This window comes from Ostrinia nubilalis, chromosome 2 (assembly GCF_963855985.1).
Source record: "Ostrinia nubilalis chromosome 2, ilOstNubi1.1, whole genome shotgun sequence".
Classification (NCBI taxonomy): Eukaryota; Metazoa; Arthropoda; class Insecta; order Lepidoptera; family Crambidae; genus Ostrinia; species Ostrinia nubilalis.
In genome coordinates, this window is record NC_087089.1 from 10,476,761 (window position 1) to 10,499,669 (window position 22,909).

The window sequence follows — 22,909 nt, forward strand, 5'->3', positions numbered from 1 at the left end:
TTAAATGCATCGAGCTTGGGCTCGTTCGTTTTGTATTGATGAGTATTTTAATTATATATAGTAATCGGGGTCTAATGATGGAGCTGGAAGGTAATTCGCAATAAAACGACACAATCGCATCAAGTTTGGGTTTGGTTCAATTTTAATTTCTGTGATGGGTCTGGGTGTTAATATGTTTAATAAGTTTGTATTTACAAAAAAAAAATATTTAAGTATGTTTATATCCGTTTTCTAGTGAGCGGACGCTGTGAATGTACGTCACACGGGGTCACGTGACCGTCGGCGGGACTCAATATTTAAGCGAACTTTGAATGCCTATAAAATCATAACTACTGGGTATTTTTGAATGAAATAAAAACTAATGTATTTGTAAATGTAAAAGCTTAACTGTAACATAGGTTTCAAGTGATTTTGCATACCTAGTAACATTCTCAATTCTGTTGAATTTTAAAAAAATGGTCTAGGACTAGATCTATTACTAGATTTAATACCTAATTTTGTTAAGTATGCATGAGCATGACTATAACAATCTCTAATGGTTTTGGATCAGCTGTACTTACTTGAACTTCATTACTTTACTCATAACCCTCTAATCTGTGCTCTAATCCATATCTGTGACTCATAACAGTAATAATTTTATTCCATTCTACTCCAATCAAAACCTACTGAAATTAAAAGTGCATAGATTCTAAGCTAGCATGGTACCTATTATAATTTGGAAAAATAAATTCAAGAAGAGTCAACTGAGTATTAAAACTCAAAGAAAATGTAAAAATAAATTTATTTACGGAAGATAAATCATACATACAATAAAAAATAATAAGGCACATTAAATCTCGAATCTTTAAAAATAGGGATTTGTTAAAATGTATTCAGTAAGATACAGTTTCACTTCTTACTTCTAACATTGTGTACTTATACACATACAAACTTTTCTTAACATAAAAAGTTTTTTGCCATACTTTGATTCCAGCTCAATATTTCAAAACTAACAGAATCATTCAGTCTTCCAAAATGCTATCACAAAATCAGTTAAGAAACGATTGCCTTCCTGACTTATAACACTGTTCTGACTTATTATCTAAGTATCTGTTTACAATAAATACAATCATGTACTTTTATTTAACTAGATTTTGTGCAACACCGCCAAAAATTAAACACTATTAAGTTCATTTTATGGAATCTCTTTTGGACTTTAAATTCCTGTAATATAATCAAGAAGCAATATTAAGAAAGAATGTATGAGGAAGACATTCAAAATAAATTGATTTACTTAAAACAAATTGGTCTATCACTTCGACGACAGTTTGCGCTCCAGTTGATCGGCGATGGCTAGCAGGAAGTCTTCAGTGTGCAAGAACATGCCTTCCTTGGTGTTGGCCAAGCCATGGATGCAAATAACCAAGTCCTTGGTCATTTTGCCGCTGTCGATACACTCCACGCAAGCCTATAAAAGAATACAATTCACAAATCAACATAATGATTTAAAAAAGATTGTAATCGTTTAATTCAGTGGTGGCATAGGTGGTGGTCAAGATTTTTTGATAATTCATATTATACAAGTGATAAATATAGATATTAATATAATTGTGTAACATCTTGATTCACAGAACTTAGTCGGCTGAATTTATCTAATCTAATAAAACACGAGACACGTATCACGTAAATACAATCTTTCGAGAACTTATTTATTTACTGCGTACAGCAACACAAATTTGTTGCAAAATAGCTCCTGTTAAAACTACAATAGATACCAAAATATTTAACTTGATGCGCTGTCTTGTGAACTGTAGATTACTGACATTTTTGAAGAGATAAAATTAAGCAAACAATTCCCTGACGTCATAACTTATCACTGCAATTAAAATGCCAACTGTAAATGCGGCATAATATTGAATACTGATGCAAGTATTTCAGTGAAAGTGATTTTAGTTTCCAGATTTATGCATTATGCATGATTTCATGTTCTTGTTAAATAAGCCCCATTCGCTTTGCAAGCGTGGGTGCGATGCATAATGTCTGTTCACACCGGATGCGCAAAAGTCGGTTTGAAAGCAATTATGAAAAAAACACCTATTTTATAATTGGTGATTATGAAAAAGCACCTATTTCATAATTCATGGGCACTTGTTTTAGACAAGATAATTAATAAGGAAATATAAAAATGAGTTCCCTGTAGCAGTCTGTAACGTTATATTCGAGATGTTTTGTCTCGGAAAAAGGTGGCGGTACAACAAAATTGGTAGACACAAGTACGTTTGCTATGTTTCTGAACCTCACCTCTTCAAGAGAAAGCGCGAACCTCGCCAGTTCGGGCGTTCCGTCCAACTTAGCGCGGTGGATGAGCCCTCTTGTCCACGCGTAGATTGACGCCACCGGGTTGGTAGAGGTGGGCTTGCCTTGCTGGTGCATGCGGTAGTGTCTCGTCACGGTACCATGAGCAGCCTCAGACTCAACTGTCTTGCCATCAGGACACATCAGCACTGATGTCATCATTCCCAGAGAACCGTAACCCTGAAGATTGAGTTAAGCTTGAGATATTGTGATAAGGTAAAGCTACCTGCACTTAACGATTTTGGAGGGAATTTTATATTGTTTCAAGAATCGTGTGCAATATTGATGGTTACTGAGTTCGAATACAAACTTACATGCGACAACCCTATGGAATATGTAAGTGAATGACATATTCATACAATATCTAAATTAGCTAAGTGCATAATTTTGAAAAACAGACGACAGGAAATAACGTACACGAACTGTGTCTTTAAAATAAAAGAATATTCTTTAATCCTAAGCTAAAAATAAAATGCAAAGAACAAAGTAAAAAAGGTTACATACAATATTTGACCTAAGCGCAAGTGATAAGTATAAGCGGGATTTTTAATACCAGTTCAAGTGCTATTATCAGTTATACTTTATTGTCATTGTCATTGAGAATATGCGGTTTTAACTCGGTTACAGGCAGATATTTTTTATCGGAGAAAATGGTGTATTAACCTTTTAAGTGGCTGGACCCAGATCTATGTCAAGGCGATAGTGAATAGGCACTTACAGGGCAGATATGTACCATCCTAGACTGCATCCCACTTACAGGTGCGATTGTGGTCAAATATCTGCCTTGTTATGCATAAAAAATACGGGTTCCTAGTGTGTTCAGGGGTTAAGGTCAGATACCTGAGCGACGATGTCTGACTGCACATCTCCGTCGTAGTTCTTGCAAGCCCACACAAAGCCGCCTGAGCTTTTGATCGCTTGAGCCACCATATCGTCGATCAGACGGTGCTCGTACCAAATCTTTGCATCTTCAAACTGTTTCTTGTAGTCACTGAAATAGTAAAATAATCTCAATACCTTTGTAGCAGATTTGCCAACTCATTTCCTATTGTGCAGCAGACAGCACCAGGAAGCTAAATATTGTGGCGTCTTATTGCAATATTTTACAACAAAACTATAGTATAATGTGCTGTCTACAGTTAATAATAAAACAATGAGAAAAAACATTTAAAAAAACGTTTAAAAATATACCTCTGATAAATTTCTTCGAAGATATCCTTGAAGCGGCCGTCGTAACGTTTCAGAATGGTGTTTTTAGTAGATAAATAAAGAGGCCATTTCTTTTGCAACGCCACCTGAACAAATTGAAAGAATGGTAAAAACAATAACACATATTCATGGTTGTAATTAAATGCTGTAAACTTGTGCATAAAATATTATTACTTTGATATTAATGAGGTTTAACTTATTCGTGATATTATTTTCTTCGCAATATAATAGATAAAGTATCAATTTAGATTTTAATCACGTGCCGCTTATTATTTTTAAACTTTCTGCTAGGTAGGTAGGAGTTACATTATCACTTCACTATCGCTCTGAATCAAGAAACAATAACCTTACTCCAAACGGATAGTACAAGTTGAAACAGCACCAAAAACAATAGCACTCGCTTTTTAGGAACACGATGTAACGACAATGTTAATGACACGATATGAATATTAATGTATACAATTTTCCTGTATCACAACTTCACAAGAAAATATACATGACATCAGACAGTTATTATTATGAATGAATGAAATATAATTTTCACCTGGAAACTAGAATGGGCGAAGCTTCTGATGGACTCGTCGATGTTGTACATTCCCAACGCTACGCCAGGGGTTTTGAAGTCGTATAGCAGGGTCTTGGTGACTTTTCCGTCATTTGTTGTGTAAACTAATTCCACCTGTAAAGGAAGTCAACGTTTTTCATGAAGTTCTTCAGTGTTAACTGCTAAAAATTAAGTGCAGTTGTTATGCTCAAAATTTTCTGTTCTAATTTCCCCTAACTGATTTGTCGAATTTTTCTGGATGCGGACAACACAGGACTGGTCGTTGTGCAAATCCTTGGAGAAGATCTTTTTCCAACACTGGAAGTCCTTTACATGAAACGGATACTCTTAGCCATAAGCTCTCTATGAGTCGAGTTTTGACCATTCCTACCCCGGCACCAGTCGCAGGATACTCTTGTACAGGATCGGCTCGCTACACGGTGCTCCAAGGATATTCTGGATGGTTACGTTCGAACTCAGCCACATCTGTCTCCTTACCTTCCCTGGTTGCGGAACCACGAAGTCCTGCGCCTTGTACTGGTCTCCGTGCGCGTGGCGGCCGATGACGATGGGCTGCGTCCAGCCCGGCACCAGCCGCGGGATGCTCTTGCACAGGATCGGCTCGCGGAACACGGTGCCCCCGAGAATGTTCCGGATTGTTCCATTTGGACTCAGCCACATCTTTTTCAGTTTGAACTCTATAATCAATCATTTTATACTTTAAAATCACGCCGTTCTCTTGATTGTTTTAGATCTCCCTACTCCTAATAATATTTGCAAGGTTTGGTAAACTTTTGCAGCTCTACGGTTACTTTTGATATGCGAGCTTTTATGTGAGTTTACTAGTTTGAATGAATATTGTTTAAGTATTCATATCTATAATATGGGCTAGTTATAGGCTCATTTAATATTGACAGATTAATTATTATTAAAGTCTATTTTTGAAGCTCAGGCTGCAGGGAAAACAAAATTGGTTTATAAGTTGTTTAAAACAATGTTCACGTGCATTCAACTCTATCAACTCGTAGATAACGTAAGCTTTGCTGTTTGGAATGTTAATGGGGCATTATTTTAAACACTTTTTAAACAGTAGATAACATTAACGTAAACGTTACGTTACCTCAAAGAATTTGCAAACAAGATATCGTACCGGTTCTTGACGTTCTCGTTCATTTGCTTGTTATGTAACCTGCCATTTTAATGCAAGGTCGAATGAAATAAAAATAATAATATGAATAAGTACTAACGCGTTATTCAAAAGGCGTAGAGTGGCAAAAATAAATTATTAAGTAGTTACTAGGTTTTGACTCCGTCCGCATAAAATTTGACAAAAAAGAAGCGGATAAGCAAGTAAAACAAAGTTTATTTTTTTTAAAGACTAATGTGTGAGTCCGCGATCGCGCCGAAATCAAGAAGATACGTGGAGGTGACATTAATTTTTAGTGATAACCTAAGTAGGTATGTATGTAAAATTATACTAAGTAGGTACTGCTTCAAACAGAAAAGTTGGTTACCAACTTTAATTTTGAAACAATGTTGTGTTTTTGTGTCTGCAATAATCCTATTGGAATACAAAAAACTGGCGAGTGTGTGGCGACCACGAACCAGAAGGCAACCTCGCTCGGTGAACCAGCGACCGTGAATGTTGTGGGAGATGCCTGGATGCAGGCAGCGCAGAATCGGTTGTGGAAATCCTTAGGGGATGCCGTTGTCCAGCTGTGGACGTCAGACACGATGGACTGATGACCGTGAAGGTTATAACCCAACATACCCTCAACTCTCTGCTCGTCGGGGGTGATGGTGGCGCACTTGATGCCCACATTGTGCTTCAGTACAGCATTTGCTGCGTCGATGGTGACCTGATCATTGGTAGCGTCTCGATGAGGTAGCCCCAAGTCGTAGTATTCACAGTCCAACTGGGTAATAAAAAATATTAATCAATGAGTAAATGGATTTACAAGTAGCGCCGCCCTTAAAGCAAAGAAAACATACTTATTTCGCATGACGTGCGTGTACCAAAATTATAGTGTAGACTGTAGGTACACTGGACTAGACTGCTAACGTGTAAACTGTTTGAAGGATCATATATTTTCTAAACTGCTATCAATATAACAATGTAGCCGACTAAAGAAGGAAGTGTAATATAGCCTGACCAGGAACATAAAAACCCTCGCCATGTTGCGGAAAATTAATGGTACTAATTTCTTTTAATGGCAACAGTAACTGAAAACTTCATTGACATGTCACCTTGCATGTCAGTCTATTGCTGTCAAAGTGTAAACAAACTTTATTTTAAATGTGCGCAATTGATTTTGGGAATTAAATTGCTAAAATCTTTTTATAGTCGTGAAAGAAAAGTGGTTCATAATGTGTTAAAGTATTTGTCGAAGAGAAATACTAAGGGTTCGGACAATATTTTCATTGAATAATGTTTCCGACAAAGGTTGTCAAATTGACTGACATGTTTATCGTATAGTACAGTCAACTATGAAAATTAGCTGTGGTTTGTTTCAACTACCTATATTAAAGTTTTTTGTCACTTTGTAAGTATTGAATTTTATGGAATTGGGAAAGAAGTACCGAGTTTGAAGCGTTCATGAGCAGACATTGTAGTTGAATATTCAAGTTCAGAATTTGATTATTGATGAATAATAATAAAATCCTACTTGCTCGATTGATGGTTTCATTTAATTTATTTAAACCAGTTTACCTATTATAATATAATACGTTTTTGTTAATTTATGAAAATATTAAATAAGCCTATAATCCTGAATCCTGATACATAAAGTTAGCCTATTAATTTAATACAGGTACGACTGTACCCAGTGTTGCACTATCAAATGCAATTGAAGCGCCTCTATGCCAGGGTTTTTATGTTCCTGGTCAGGCTATACATGGCATGACACATGACATGTTCACATCCAGTTACACGCGTCTTCTGTCGGTTAAATTGTTCGGTTGTTTTAATTGTGTGCAAAACACCACTCCTCTCTGTCATAAAAATTCGATCATTTCGTGTCATTTCATGATTTGGATTTCGTATTTTTTAGATTTTTATTTAAATACGAAATGAGTTCTTCTGGTACCTACACGTACTACATGAATATCACGTGATGTTTTTGAGTTCATAGAACAAGTTTTAATTGAACCTAACAAGCGGTTCAATTGGCTTGGGCTTGACAGTGCGATCGGGGAATGTTTTCAATTACTTATCTCGTTTAAATTGCAGAAAATTCGTTGATAACGTTTACTATAATATTCGATGCAATAGATAATGAATGATATTATAAAATTTTCAGATTAATAGAGTAAACCGAACTGCCGACAAAGGACTGTCGTTAGTAGCGCTATAGCGGTCATAAAGATATTATAATTGATTACTACTTATTCTATGAAGAAGAAACAATATTTAACGTTGCAATAATGCCAGTCAGTTACAAACATTGACAAAGTCGGTATTCGATACTGTTGTTGCAGTTTGCCGTATTTCATAAGTTTTCAGAGTATTGTGATACTATCTTTAAGCCAAATAAGTAAAATATAATTAAAAAGATATCGAATCTTATATTTTAAGTTCATCAATCGTTGATTTCGTGTAAACTTGCTAATATTGGCACCAAACCGCAGAGGGAACCTAACACATCCGTTCGTGCTGCGGCCATCCAACCTTATCGTGCGGTTAATATTAATTTATGCTTTCATACGACAGATAAGACTTAACTTCTTGTGAATTATTATTTACCTAGTGAGATAAGACTTATCAATCACTGCAATAAAACTTTTTCAGGTGCCTTCAGTTATGTAAGTTTGGAAACTTGCTTTTGGCATCGTCCACGCAAGTTTAGTTTTCTTACGTTTTAAGAATCTCCTATTTTTGTACAGGTTTATAATTTAAGAGAAGCTTAACCCAATGCAGTTAAGTAAGTTATAACTTCACCGTAACCGGTTTTCTTTTGTCTCATTTATCCTGGAAACATGTTGTCCTCAGAACAGTTTGCTACAACATTCTTCACTATTTTTAAAAATAAAGCTAAGATATCCACACCCATAGCGGGTCAATACATCCTCTGTCTCACGGTCACCCATCGCCATCGTTGAAAAATAACAACCGTCGAGTCATTGAACTTCATCACGTGCGCGGAATCACAAAATACAGATCGGGCGCCAGGACGTGTGGACATTTTATACCTACAATGGTAGGCGTGGTGTTTACATTATTTTAACAAGTTGTCTTTCTTGTTTTTGGAGAACGTACCAGAGCCGACAATATCAATAGATCCTCCAAATTTTAATGATAATGTTAAACTTGTATCCAACAATAGATAGTTTGGTAACTTAGTAACACTTTCGTTCGTTCGTTTCAGCCAAATGATGTCCACTGCTGGACAAAGGCATCTCCCAAGCATTTCCACAACGACGGTCCTGCGCCGCCCGCATCCCGGCACCTCCTGCGACCTTCACCAGATCGTCGGTCCACTACACACTACGTCTTCCTTCCTTTTGCCCTAGCGGCCATCAGCTCTTATGAATTATCAAGTTATGTGCCCCACCCACCGCCACTTGATTTTAGCAATTCTGCGAGCTATGTCGGTCTAGTAACACGTTATACCTTTATTTAAACTTTCAGCCAGTTGGTTCGTTGTTGCAGTCAGCATAAGTGAAACTTTTCGTTCGTTCTGAAGAGTTGTAACACAAAACGATCGAATCCTCTCTCCAGACCTCTGCGTCGTGCCTGAGTAAAGTAAGAACCAGCGGGACCGGTTTTGTTTCGAATGTAACATTACTGGAATGGTTTTTAAAAAAAGCCACTAGCCTGTCCCCGTTAAGCCTTAAGTTACATGGTTGGTTGAAGTTATTTATATCTTTGTGTACGGGGTTGCCGTATATATGATTTGATAGGGTTGATTTGGAATGATAGAAGTGTTTGTGAGGTAAAAATAACTTGTATTCTAAACTGATACGCTAGATATGGATTTTGATGGTAAGGTGAGAACGCGCGACTTAATGGTATGATGTATGCGAACGAACTGAAGTGATTTGTACAAAAAGTAATTGACGCGTATTTACAAAGTAGGTCAAAATATTGATGATGCGGCGTAATGTACGTGCTTGCCCGTACATATTCCCGGGCGAGAAAGATGAGGTTAGTAGGAGTAATGAGATGCTGATATGATTACAAGGGTGAGACAATTTGTTGCTTATGCTAATTATGCTATGTGTTTTCTAGTGTTAGTGTTGTAATGAATTACAAGGTGATTGACAATTTTACTTCTATATACTAATTTTTGCGCTCATCCGAAATACTGAACACGGACCGAAGCACTACAGGGGACGAGCACTTGTTTTGTTTTAACACTCGCGCACTTGTATTAGGAACTTCGCGCACTACACTATAAACATCATTAGACGCACTACACTGAACACTTTGCACACTGTCTCGCGGAGCTGGGAGCGGCGCAGGCGCCGCCGCTGGGGCCGGCGCGGCGCTCGCTCCCGCGCGCCTGCAGCGCCGCCACGCCCACACGACGCCGGCGACTCCGATGATGCCGACCAATATGTATATGGCCGCATAGTGATGAACGTCATTAGTGTCCGACCGAATGTTCGGTTTCGGTTTCGTTTTCGGTTGAGTTTCGGTAAAAATACGAGTTTCGGTTTAGTTTCGTTTTCGGCGGCAAACTTGCCGAAACTACGACCGAAACCGAATGTGCATTCGGGAGTTTCCGCGCTGTTACCGGTCATGTTCGGCGCGTTGAATGAGTGAATGAATCCGATCAGAGCCAATGTCGTGATTCGCTGGCTTGTTTGTTTGCTGTTAATTTTGTTTTGTTGTGGTGGCGAGTTTTCGAGTGATTTCTTTGAATTTGGTAAGCTTTATCTCGTTTTATGTCGTTATAATATAAGAGCCGGTAGTAAACATCAAAAAAAATATTCAATATGACTGATAAAAGTATAATGAAGTTTAATCTAACCTATAATTTTTTTTTGGTTCGCAAATGCTATACGTAAACAAACATTAGTTAGGTAGTTAGTAATGACTATAGTGCATTTCATGGTGATAATATTATGGATTCAGAGTTTCAAAGTTCATTTTAGTATTTATGACCAAGGTATCCAAGTGGCAAGTACAGTAGATACTAACTTACGTACTACCAATAATTTATGTGATTTAAAGAGAAAACAATAATGACTGACTGATTATAATAACGTTTTCCTTATTTTATTTATTTATTTTCGCAACCGCAATTTTTCCCTCAAAATATGAGCCTTGTAAGGAAGTTTCGGTTTCGGTTTCGGTTTCGGCCGAAATAGACACCGTTGCCGAAATTCGTTTTCGGTTTCGGTTTCGGTCGTAAAACTAGTTTCGGTCGGACACTAAACGTCATGAAAGGATACTCCGTCATACAAAGCTGGACTTTCTTTCATGGTTTTTATGCTTTCTTCGATCTTCTGAAGTTTCATATTGTGATCTATCTGATCTGATTGATTGGTAGATATAATAATGTGTGGTATTGAGACATTGATCAGATGATTTATTGGTGAAATATCTGGTGAATCAATTTTAGAGTGTATACTAATTTTGCTGACATCTTGCCTATGTGAGTAGACAAAGAAGTCAGCTGATTTGATAGTACAACCTCGGTCGACATTAAAGAATCCCGAGTGAGTCATTTGTATCGCTGAAACTTGATCGTCGCATAGGAGCTTTAATAAGCACTGTTCGCAGCAAAAATATAAATATGAATTGATTTTATTCAGCTGTTCCCATCTGTTGGTGCATGGACTTGTGATTGTTTTGCAGTGTTTTGTTGTAGGCAAACGTTCACAAAAGTTTTGATCATCGGTAATGTGAAATATTGGTCTCTTGATGTGACATAGCATCGTTTGGGAGTTCCTTTGCAAGCAGGACTTTAACTCTTGATCAGTCACGGTAAAAAACGCATCTTTATTCAAGTTGATAGCGACGTAATTTGCTATCGGTACTACGACCGCTACTTGATTACTTGTTGTTAAGTGAGGAATAGGTATGATTTTTAAAACTTCGTATAAATCGCCACTGACTAGAGGGATTTTTATTTCAAATATGATGTAATTGTTTGTGATCCTTGCTCTGACTTTTAAGAGGTTGTAAATCTCTGATAGGTCTCCAAAGTTGTTGATAGGTATAGACAGATCCTTCGGAAGCTGTCCGGCGATTACGCTGAGTTCCTGTCTCAACTGGTCTGGTGGAAGCAGATGAAAATTGAATTTTCCATTGTAGATATTGGTGATAGTATCTAGTAAGGTCTGCTGAATGTCCTTTAAACGGAATAAGATGTTATTGGCCATTATAGAAGTTGTTATAAATTCATTGATGATAGAAACATTTTGGATTTCGTTCTTGATCTGATTTACTGATTGTTCTATAGCGTTGAATTTCTTGTTAATTAACTTGTGATTTTGGTCAATGATGTTTTCTGTTCGTTTCAGTAGATTGAACTCCGCCTCGACTACTGAAGTCTGATTTTTCCAAAGTGCTGCCAAATGTTTTTGATTTTTTCTGATAAGGTCAATGTCTTGTTCGTATTTTTCTGCAAAATTTTGATCTGACTCCAAAAAGGGTATTTGCAATAGAGCCAACACCGTCAATTAGACCACGTCGTCGTCGATGTCCTGTGGGTTCATTGATGTTGTGGTTGTGACTCATTAATATGTTATTATAATGTTGCAGTTCAGTCACCTCATGACGAAACTGTAATACGATCCCATAACAGTATGCTTGAATAGGGATCCTTGAACATAAATCTTCTAGGTACTTCATGTATTTTGCTAGCGCTTCATTTCCATCTTGATAAGGTTGTGTGTCATAGTAGACGATGAGGCGCCAGTCGTCTCGTATCAAATTGACGTTTGAAATGTGATCGAAGAATAAACTGTTGTTATTAGGTAATGAAGTTATATTGTATGAACAGCTGATCGGCGAAACGAAAAACAAAAGTAGCATTAATGATATGTACATTGTCGTAAAAAATGACTTCTTTTTGCATGATGTAGGTGATTTCTCTACTTGTTCTGTTTCTTGTTTCTCTGTTTTAGAGATTTGTTTTTCCTCTTGATGTACTGGTAAAATGGATAGTTTTATTATGGGCCGCTTGATGAACCCATTTTTTGTTTTAAGGGTGACGACTCTTGTATAGCCGTCCGCTCCAGGGTGTAGCTGTACAACACGACCTAAAGCCCACTTTCCTGCTGGTAAGTTGTCATCTTTGATTATAACGACGTCGTTCAATTGAATGTTAGTTACTGGCTGTCTCCATTTACTCCTTGTTGAGAGTTGAGTAAGATACTCACTGCGCCAGCGACTCCAGATGTCATTGAATATCTTTTGTGTGAGATGCCATCTTGTTCGCAAGTCTGTTTCAGTATCATATATGATTAAAGAAGGTCCACTAGATAAGAAATGAGGTGTCAAATAATCTAGTTCGTCTGGATCTTCTGTGAGTGGACAGAGAGGGCGAGAATTAAGGCAGCCTTCTAATTGAGTGAGAATAGTGGTAAATTCTTCGAATGTCAGCTTCTGCTCGCCGATCACTCGCTTCATGTGGTATTTTAGGCTTTTTACTGCGGCTTCCCATAGACCACCTGCGGATGGCCAAGACGGCGCGTTAAAATGCCATTCTATGCCCATATTAGCTACCTCTGTCATGAATTCTTGATTGAAGGAGCTTTGTAGCTGTGCTAATTCTTGCTGTAGAATGTTGTTAGCTCCTATGAAGTTGGTACCTTGGTCGCTGTAGATGTGACCTGGAACTCCTCTCCGGGCCGTCATTCTGCGTAATGCTGCAAGGAATGCGGAGGCTGTTAAATCTGAGACCAGCTCCAGGTGTACAGCCTTGGTAGACATGCAAACAAAAACTGCTACATATCCTTTGGTGGTTTTGATCCCACGACCCTTACTTGCTTTAATAGCTATATGACCTGTGTAGTCTACTCCGCAGTGATAGAAAGGGCGTGAAGGATTTGTTCTTGATGAAGGTAAGTCACCCATGAGTTGATGTTGTTGACTAGGACTATGCTTCCTGCACTTGACACATAGTCGTAAACGTTTTTTAGTGGCATTGTTTCCGCCAAGGAGCCAATACCTTTGACGTATGAAGGCCGTAGTCAGGCGGGCCCCACCATGGAATGTGGATTCATGCGCTTGATCTATGATAAGATCTGCCAGTCTGGTACGGCTTGGTATGATAGCCGGATGCTTCATCTCAGAATTCATGTTTGCAGTTCTGAGTCGGCCACCGACGCGTAATATGTTGTTTTCGTCTAACGTAGGATTTAAATTATATATTTTGCTTTTCTTGTTTACACTTTGGTTGTTAGATAAATTGATTATTTCCTCAGGAAATTCTTTGTGCTGTATATGTTTTACTATTAGTAGTCTTGCTTCGCTTAACTCCTTTGATGTTAAATATTTCTGCTTCTGTTCTTTGCTTTTTAATCTCAGTATCCATGCTAAGATTCTTGTTGCTTTTGTTAATGAGCTTTGCTTCTCTAACATCTGTTCTATGATCTCACTTCCTGTTGTTATTTGTGTTACATTAACTTGTTTGGTTTGTTTCAGGTCCTGATTAGTGATATATGATTGCTTTTCTTCATCTTTTGGTTTGTAGGTATTTATTGATTTAAGCCACGTAGGGCCTTGCCACCACAGAGAGTGATCCTTGAGCTGTGATGGGGTCAGGCCTCTGCTGGCGCAGTCGGCAGGGTTCTCCTCTGATTTGATATATTGCCAACAACTGGGGTCCATCGACGACACGACTTGTTTAACTCGGTTGGCAACAAAAGGTTTCCATCTATCTGCGTCACCATTGAGCCAACCTAGTACTACCATGGAATCGACCCAGCCATAGACGGTGATGACGTGATTACTTAGGCATTCTTTGACTTTATTAGCCAGTTTTGATAGTAATACTGCCCCACAAAGCTCTAAACGAGGCAGTGACGTAGTTTTGTTGAGTGGGACTAATTTTGTTTTCCCCGCAACTAATGTTACTGATGATTCATTGTTTGGTTTTATTATTTTACAATAAATGACGCATGCGTAAGCTTTCTTGCTTGCGTCACAAAAACCATGTAGTTCAATGCGATCTCTGTGTTTCGTTTGCAGCCACCGCGGTATTTGGTATTGGTTGATGATGTCTATTTCTGATTTGATCTTTATCCACTTTTCGCTGATATCTGATGATACTGATTCGTCCCACTCAACATTCGCCTTCCATACATCTTGAAATAGTATTTTCAGCTTTATTGTGAGGGGCGCGAGCCAGCCTAAGGGATCAAATATCTTTGATATGTCTGACAACAGTGATCTCTTCGTAATTTTTGATGCTGATATGGGAATCTGTGATTGAAAGATGAATTGGTCTTGTTCGGGATTCCACCCGAGTCCTAAAGTTTTTGTGGATTCTGCTTGTTTAAAGTCAAAATCTTGAGGTTTCTGGTCAGCATGTACACCTTCCAGAAGTTCAGGTGCATTGGACTTCCATTTTCGTAGATGGAATCCTCCTGATTTTAAAAGATTGATCATATCGTTTTGCAATTGCTTAGCTGCTTCTAGCGAATGTGAACCATGGATTAGGTCATCCATGTAGAAGGACTCCTCGAGGACGCTTGGAGCTGAACTATTTTGAAAGTTCGGCCTTTCATCCTGAGCCAACTGTTTAAGCGTCATCATGGCAAGAAATGGCGCTGCTTTCGTCCCGTAAGTAACAGTGGATAATTTGTACTCCCTAAGCTGATCTGTAGGATGATCACGCCACATGATCCTCTGCAAGTCTTGGTCTTTTTCACTCAGCCAGATTTGTCTAAACATCTTTTCGAGATCAGCTGTAAACGCGAAACGATGTTGTCTCCACTTGATGATGAGATTCTGAATGTCCTGTTGGAGATTTGGTCCTCGGCACATTACGTCATTCAAACTTAGTCCTGATGATGTTTTATTGGAGGCATTGAATACAACTCGTAATTTTGTTGTAGTCGGTTGTTCGCGTATGACGCAATGGTGAGGTAAATGACATGTAAGGCGAGGAATGTTGTCGTCAGCAGGTATCATGTGTCCGAGCGAAATGTACTCGTTTATGAATAACTTATATTCTTGATCGATATTTTTGTCTTTTGATAACTTTTGTTCTAATCTGTAAAATTGCGCTATGGCTTTTGATCTTGAATGCCCTAATTTCTCCTGATAATTTGGTTTCAATGGTAAACAAACTTCGTATCTTCCGTCTTCCCTTCTTTGTGTGGTTGACTGATAGAAGTCTATGCATTGCTGATCTTCGGAGGATAGCTCTGATTGTTCAGCTACCTCCTCTATCTCCCAAAACTTCTGAATTTCATCTATGTTCTGTAGAACGACGTTGCATTGAAAAGTTTTTACGTTGCCGCTCAGAATCCACCCGAGCTGTGTCTGTTGAGCTGTCGGGAGGGATGAACTTGCTCTGCAGATACCATCCATTAGGATAGTTGAGTATACGTCGGCACCTAGCAAAATATCTACCGGCCGACTTAAATGGAATTCAGGGTCGGCTAGTCTTATATGATGTAGGTACGACCAATCTGGTTTGGTGAATGTTTGATTTGGTAAGTGTTTGATAAGTTGTTTCATTATAAGAGCATCAGTTTCAAATGTAAAGTCACTGACCATTGATGAACACCTTACACTGATGACACCCTTGCAGTTGCTCTCCTTGTCTCCTATACCTGAAACGATTCCCTTGCATCTCGTTCTAGGTAATTTAAGGAGCTGGGCTGCATGTTCTGTTATTAAAGATGTTTGTGAGCCTTGGTCTAGTAAGGCTCGCATGATGTGATCAACACCGTCATTGGCTTGTATTTTGATCAATGCAGTTGGAAGTAGAACTTGGACGGGTTCATTAACCCATGCATGTGTCGCTTGCGAGCTGTCGCCGACTTGAATTCCAGCGTTAGCACTTTTGCTGGCGTTTCCCCCTCGCGCGCCCGCAGCCCCCGTTCCGGTGTCTGTTGTCGAGCGTGGCGATTGCGAAAACGCGGCATGTAGCAAGCTATTGTGGTCTTTATTGCACTCGCGGCAAACATAATCTGATAAACATGGTTTTCCATGGTGTCCATTGAGGCAATTAGGACACAGGTTTAATCTGTTTACGGTCTTGAGTCTATTATAGGGTGGCATTTCTAAAAATTTTGGACAGAAAAAAATGCCGTGTTCGTTATTGCACAACGAACACTTGGTGTTTTTTGATGACACTACTTTAGTGTTGTAGGTAGGTTGCGGAATTATTTTGGTGTTTGTAGAAAATGAATGTTTGAATTGATTATTACTTTGATACTTTGACCCCTGATTTGATGCTTGATTTTTTGGTATGACGTTATCTTGTTTTCTACGCGCTGATTCCAGTATGGTAAATTTGGTTTCTAAGAAATGTAATAATTCCTCAAGTGTTGGTAGTTCTCTAGGGTCGTTTACAGACTCCACGTAATCTGTATATGATTGGGTATCCAATTTTTGTGTTAAAATATGCACAAGAAGAGGATCCCACGAGCTGATGTCAATTCCCAAATTTTTTATGGCGTTGAGACATTCCAGAGTATTATCGTGAATACGTTTAAGATGCGCTGCTGTTTGTTGATGCGCAACCGGGATGTTCATTAGGATATTTACATGAGATGTAAATATAAGTTTTTTATTGTTGTATCTCTGATTGAGAATGTCCCAACAGACGGTGTAGTTGTCAGAACTGACGTGTAAGTGTTGGATTAGCTTTTCGGCTTCTCCTTTCACTTTTGTTTTTAGATACTGCATCTTTTGCGCGGCTGACATTGAAGGATTGTTGTGGATCGTTTCAGTAAAAAGGTCTTTGAAAGAAACCCAGTTTAGGTAGCTTCCACTGAAAGATGGTACTTCTAATCTTGGAGTGGATTTTTCTTGATGTGCTACAGACCACATTTTTTTGTTTATGGCCTTTTTGATGTTGTCGTATTCTTGTTCATAATACGCAAAGGCTTCCTCATACTGCTTGTTTGACCCGTTAAGTTCGCTATCTAACTCCCAATGTAGAGTGTCAATAACGCCCCAACGAGTGTTGAGAATGCGTAGTAGATCCTCAAACTCCCACTTTTCTGTTATTGATGCTATGTTTATTTTGTTTATAGTTCGTTGAAGTGCTTTAAAATTGCTCTGCTGTTTCTTTAACACCTCTTCTGTTCTACTTGATGCAGAAGAGGATGTTTTGGTAGCGGTTTTGAGACTGATGTGTGACTCACTCGGATCAGGAGCCACAAATGTTGGAGGTTTTAATAATGGTGTCTCAGGTCGAGAGACGACAGGAGACTCTTTTGATGTCTGATAGTTCTGGATTCCAGCTCTAATGATATCGAATCTCTCTTTTTCTTGTACATACTCTTGATCTATTTGATTTCTACTTGATTCATCTAAATCTAGCTGTGATAACATTCTGTAGTTTTTGTCATACTCGAACCAATAACTGTCCAGAGTATCCAATCTACGCTTGATATATCCTGCATTTTTTCTATCTGACCCGTCTTTTTTGAAATTGGAATACACGTTTTCAATAGCTGATGATAGTTGTTGTAGAGTAGTAAGAATATCGCTGATGGAAGACATTGTTGGTCGATAGATGTAAGTAATAAAGGACTGATCTTACTTGGATTGAAGATACTGCCCGTTGTTTCTGGTATGCCGATGCTGATGCGGCTGGTGTGGCAGTGGAGATGCTGATGCTCCTCCCGCCGTTGTAGCTATGCGGACGCTGCTTGTTACGTCACGCACGGCCGTTGATCGCCTCGGGACGCCGAAATTTGATTGCCGGGTACCGAGTAGGCTGTGCTTGATTGCACAGTATTGAAGGTGTTGATCTGCTGCACACTTGATAGCGCAGTGATGAAGTTTTGGACACGTGATAGGCCGCACACGGAAACTCACTGACACGTATTCAAGTCACTGAAGAACGCGTTAGAGGTCCCGCCACGGTTGCTCGAAGGACCAATGTACGGGGTTGCCGTATATATGATTTGATAGGGTTGATTTGGAATGATAGAAGTGTTTGTGAGGTAAAAATAACTTGTATTCTAAACTGATACGCTAGATATGGATTTTGATGGTAAGGTGAGAACGCGCGACTTAATGGTATGATGTATGCGAACGAACTGAAGTGATTTGTACAAAAAGTAATTGACGCGTATTTACAAAGTAGGTCAAAATATTGATGATGCGGCGTAATGTACGTGCTTGCCCGTACACTTTGTATGGGCGGGCCTACTCTGAGAACAAGTTCCGCGAACTTCACTTCAAAATAAACCAAGCCTACATCTTTTTAAGTTAAAAATATATATTTTAAAGTTTCTTTCAAGGGTCTTGAGAACCTGAAGATTACGAGAATACGACATTTCTAGCAAAATTAAATAATTAATGAACATGTTCAAGTGATAGAATTGATATCCTATAATAGGTAGGTATATCTCCTCTATCTATGCAATTTAAAAAATACATTGGATGACTGGGTGAATAAGTTATCATCCTGGGACTAGGTCAAAATAATACGTGCACATGTATTTTGTATGTAGGTAGGTATGCACATTTTCCACTGGTATAACATTGGCCTAGTAAATTATAGATAAGAGATGACATTACACAGTGATAACCTACAGTGATACATTTAGGTTCATAATCATAAACGTGATCATGTAAGTAGTTAGGTACCTAGGTACATATTATTTGCATAGAGGATCATTTTTAAAGTACCAGCTATTAATTGTTATCTTTATTATTTGCTTTTATCAAGAAGCTAAATTTAATGCCAGCATTGCTTTTGGTAGAGCCCCACAAACTCGAGGCGACGAAATTAATAGAAAGCAACAAAATAAAAGAATTAATTTTATAAATGTACGGTCAACAGCACGTCAACGTAAACACTGTGGTATCTTACGTAGTTGCGATAGGGGCGACTTTGCAACGAAAATGTATAGCTTGATGTGCTGTCGACTGTACTAATTGTGCAAAAAGCCGTAAAATGGCGCTGCCTGCACATTAAATCGCGGTGTCAAATTTTATTATCAATGTCCTTGACCTCAGATTTGCATGTTCAATATTAATTAATATTTTTAAAGCACTTACGATTTTTATATTAAAATAATCATAATGTGGACAACATTAATAAATACTATACAATAAAATTTTTAAACTATATTATACAATACATACCTAAGTGGGCATGTGTGGATGTAGGTACTCATTTTCATTTCAGCTAGTACAGTCATAGGGTTGCAGATAATTAAAGTCACAGTCCAATTTACTGGTCATTGCTCTGTATCTCGTTTCTAAAGTAGGTTGGTGTTATCATAGTGTAATGTGATCATCATTAAAACTATGGGCTTATAATGTAGTAGTGTTATATTGTTGGGAGATATTTAGATTTGTTATTTGGTTGATGCATAAATATGCAGGCTATGAAAGATTTAGCTGTTCATTTTAAAGTACTAGCCACTTTAATGTAACTTATTTTAATAAAAATATTTAAAAAGAAACATAATTACAGTTCAGTCATCAACATGTGCAAGCAACAGTATAATAATAACATAAATACTGCGTAAGTAATATTAATTTTTATTTTTATTAAAAATTTCAGCTGTAGTGTAATGATGCTACGTGGATAGGAGTAATGTTTTCATTAACCCAGTTGTTACGGATATCCCTTTTTTCTTACGATTCCTGTGATTTTGCATATACCGGCTATTTAATGCATCAAGGCAACAGAAAAAAATACAATAAAAAATATTGGTCTTACGGAAACGCTGGAAAATGGTGTTTGATATACGGAACGCTAGTAATATGTACGGCCACTTGTATGAACTAAGAGATAATACCTACTCTTTGCGACTTGCGTAAGTTATTAAAGTATTTGCATAAAATATGGAATATTCATTAATAAAAAAATATTCAGAGTTAAATTTATTATTTTTCAAATTAATTCCAGTAGTGTGAACTGTCTATTATGTCCAAAACATTTTCTGGGATAAAGGGTAATATTATATTTCTTACAAAAAAACATTCCATTTGTATAGCGTGAGTTTCATAAAAATGTGTGTTGTCACTGAATTTGAGATGTTAAAATACTTCTCCTCTGTTTATGTAGCGGAGAAAATCTCTTGGTTTTGACAGTTGGCGCAATTTTCAATGCATTTGAAGCAACTGTAACTAGGTACACTAAATCATCTCATTTACAAACAATAATTTCTTCATAATCTTCAAACATGACTGACCCTGTCTAGGGCATAATTGGCTATCTAAGCTAACGGGATGCAGTCTTCTTCATCATCACTGGATGAAGAATTCTCTAGTGATTTCTATGTGGGCTCTCATTTGTAGTCCAGGCAAATCTATTGACACTTTATTGTCATCACCAGAGTTCTCTTTGGTTAAGTCACCATTACAATTTTCCGGATTTTCCGGCGGGAAAATTGTGATTGAGTTAGGGATACACTCATCTTCATTTTTCTACAGTTCTTCAATGATTTCATTTAAAGGAAAGGGCCTCAAAGGCAGGCGCTAAAACAACAAAATACCGCAGTTCATATTACTAGCGTTCCTTATACGGATCAATAAGTTTAACGTTGAATTAGTAACAGTTACTATAAAAATGTTTATAATTATGTTATCGATTTACAAAAAGTGGGTTACAAACTTTCATATTTCGGCAAGAAATACTTTAGAATAAATACTTATCATGTTTGTATTCACCTTGAAAGAGTCATCGTAAAATTTACGAAAACAACAAAACGCTTACGATTGAAATGTGACACCCAATGGAGAACAGAACACTTCTGATGGACAAAGGGACCCCACAGCAATCGTTTAACATAAACAATGTTATCACAAACCACCCTCATTGTTTATAATAATTTAATTTTTATGTTGATCCGTATATCAAACGCTAGTAACAAGTGGGTTAATTTGGTTACTAGACAATTAATTTCTATCGGTCCATACTTCCCATTACGTAACATACTGAAGAACATTGCAGATCTTTAAAACTTTTTCAACTTTAAATAACTTACGCAGCAACTTTTAGCTTACCTTGACATAGGGAAAGATGAGTTTCTCCTTGATTTTTTCCCAAATGATGCGAGTCATCTCATCACCGTCCATCTCAACAACAGGTTTTGACGCCACCACCCTCTTTGCAGTGCCATCTACAAGATATATTAAAATTAAAGGAGGCTGAGACAATAGTGACTGAGTTTCTTGTGCTGTTTCTTATTTATTGTCTCGAAGCAGTGGTTGAGTTAATTCTGGGACGTGTAAAAGTGCCTATTAGCAAAAATAAATGCGTTTTATAATATAGGTCAACTATTAAGCAATGTAGAAAAAGAAGCTGTGAGTATTTGGAATATATTGTTATTTTATAAATGTAAGTAGGTAGGCATACAATATTGCCTACATAATAATTGCTTTAAACTGGCCATAAAAAATAACCACTACTAAAAAAAAATATTATGTGCATTACTGCATTTCGATATAAAAACTTTAATCAAAAAAGTTACAGATAACTGATAAATTTAACTTTCGTTTAAAATGTTACCTAACCAACAAAAAATACAATAAGAAAAATACTTACAATTACGGGAGCACTGTGCTGAAACATCAGACACATATTTAAACAATCTTTTGCTGTTCTTACTGGCCATTATGAAAAACTATTTGAATTTTCTTTATTGGCGTCGGTTTAACTAACTTTAGTCACATACACAACATTCACGGCGAGCACCAAAGAGCATAAAAGAGTAAGAGACGGCACTCCATAGATATTTTTTGAGCTCACGCACACATATGCATTTTAGAGAACGACCCGCAAATCTTTACCAACCGCACAAACTACAGGCGGAGCTACCAACATAATGCCTTATTTTCTGACAGTATTAGTGACGTTCGTAATAACTTATCGATTATCGATACTTTGCTAGGGTTGTAATTGCATATCGATATCTAGTATAGGAACCTTCAATATTTTAATGATTACTATTTTTATTTTATACTATGTGTAAGTAAAACGAAGTTTTGTAACGTAAATTATTTATTTCGAAATAAAATAGGTATATTACAATAAGTATTGAACATGACATAGCAGTTGTAGGCATGAGGAATTATTGAAAATTATAACAAAGTACAGAAATGATAATTTTGTAAACTTTTATTTTCACAACTTTTTCTAAGAAAAAATAGGATTTTTATTTATAAACATCTTTAATTTTCTTATCAGCTGATCGAACCTCAGCCCTAAGATTACTTTTCAATGCTTTGTTGCTGTGCTTTTTTACTTTTGTCAGCAAAATTGTTTTCACTTTTTATGAAGCTGTCATGCCACCATTCGCGAAGAGATATATATGCATACAAATCATTGTCAACAGGAGTTTTCACGCTCAAACACTCTTCACAAATTAAACAAGAACTGTTCTGTAATAGTTTGGCAGCTAAATACCCGCTTACATATACTACTGGTTGGTTTTCAAGGCTACACAAATTTTCAATGGGCTGTTCTAAGTTTTCAGGGTCCGGGATAGACAACACAGGATAAAATTCAGTGTCTGTGGAATCTTGAACATTAATTTTTATTTCTGTTGTTTTTAAATTAGTTTTTAAAATGTCTTTATATTCCAGCATATGTTTATTGTTGTCTGCTTCACAATTAGCACTTCTGCTATGAGGCACTTTCAGCCCAGTAACCATGCTTGTTTTAAGCGCTGCAGTAAAGTGCGTGATAGTGGGATTTCTATTGGTTACACTGTGTTGCC

At 37.4% G+C, this 22,909-nt stretch overlaps 1 protein-coding gene across 1 annotated transcript; it reads right to left on the reverse strand.

The window, feature by feature from the left end:
* Nucleotides 1-764: 764 nt before the first annotated feature.
* Nucleotides 765-21,893, reverse strand: LOC135082903 (isocitrate dehydrogenase [NADP] cytoplasmic-like). The gene is made up of 9 exons (XM_063977672.1): nt 21,736-21,893; nt 21,195-21,310; nt 5,859-6,003; nt 4,586-4,785; nt 4,088-4,222; nt 3,526-3,629; nt 3,175-3,325; nt 2,281-2,514; nt 765-1,447 (listed from the first exon to the last, which is right to left on the reverse strand). The coding sequence occupies exons 1-9, from the start codon at nt 21,803-21,805 to the stop codon at nt 1,292-1,294; spliced, it is 1,311 nt and encodes a 436-aa protein (XP_063833742.1). The 5' UTR covers nt 21,806-21,893; the 3' UTR covers nt 765-1,291.
* Between the last annotated feature and the right edge of the window lie 1,016 nt (nt 21,894-22,909).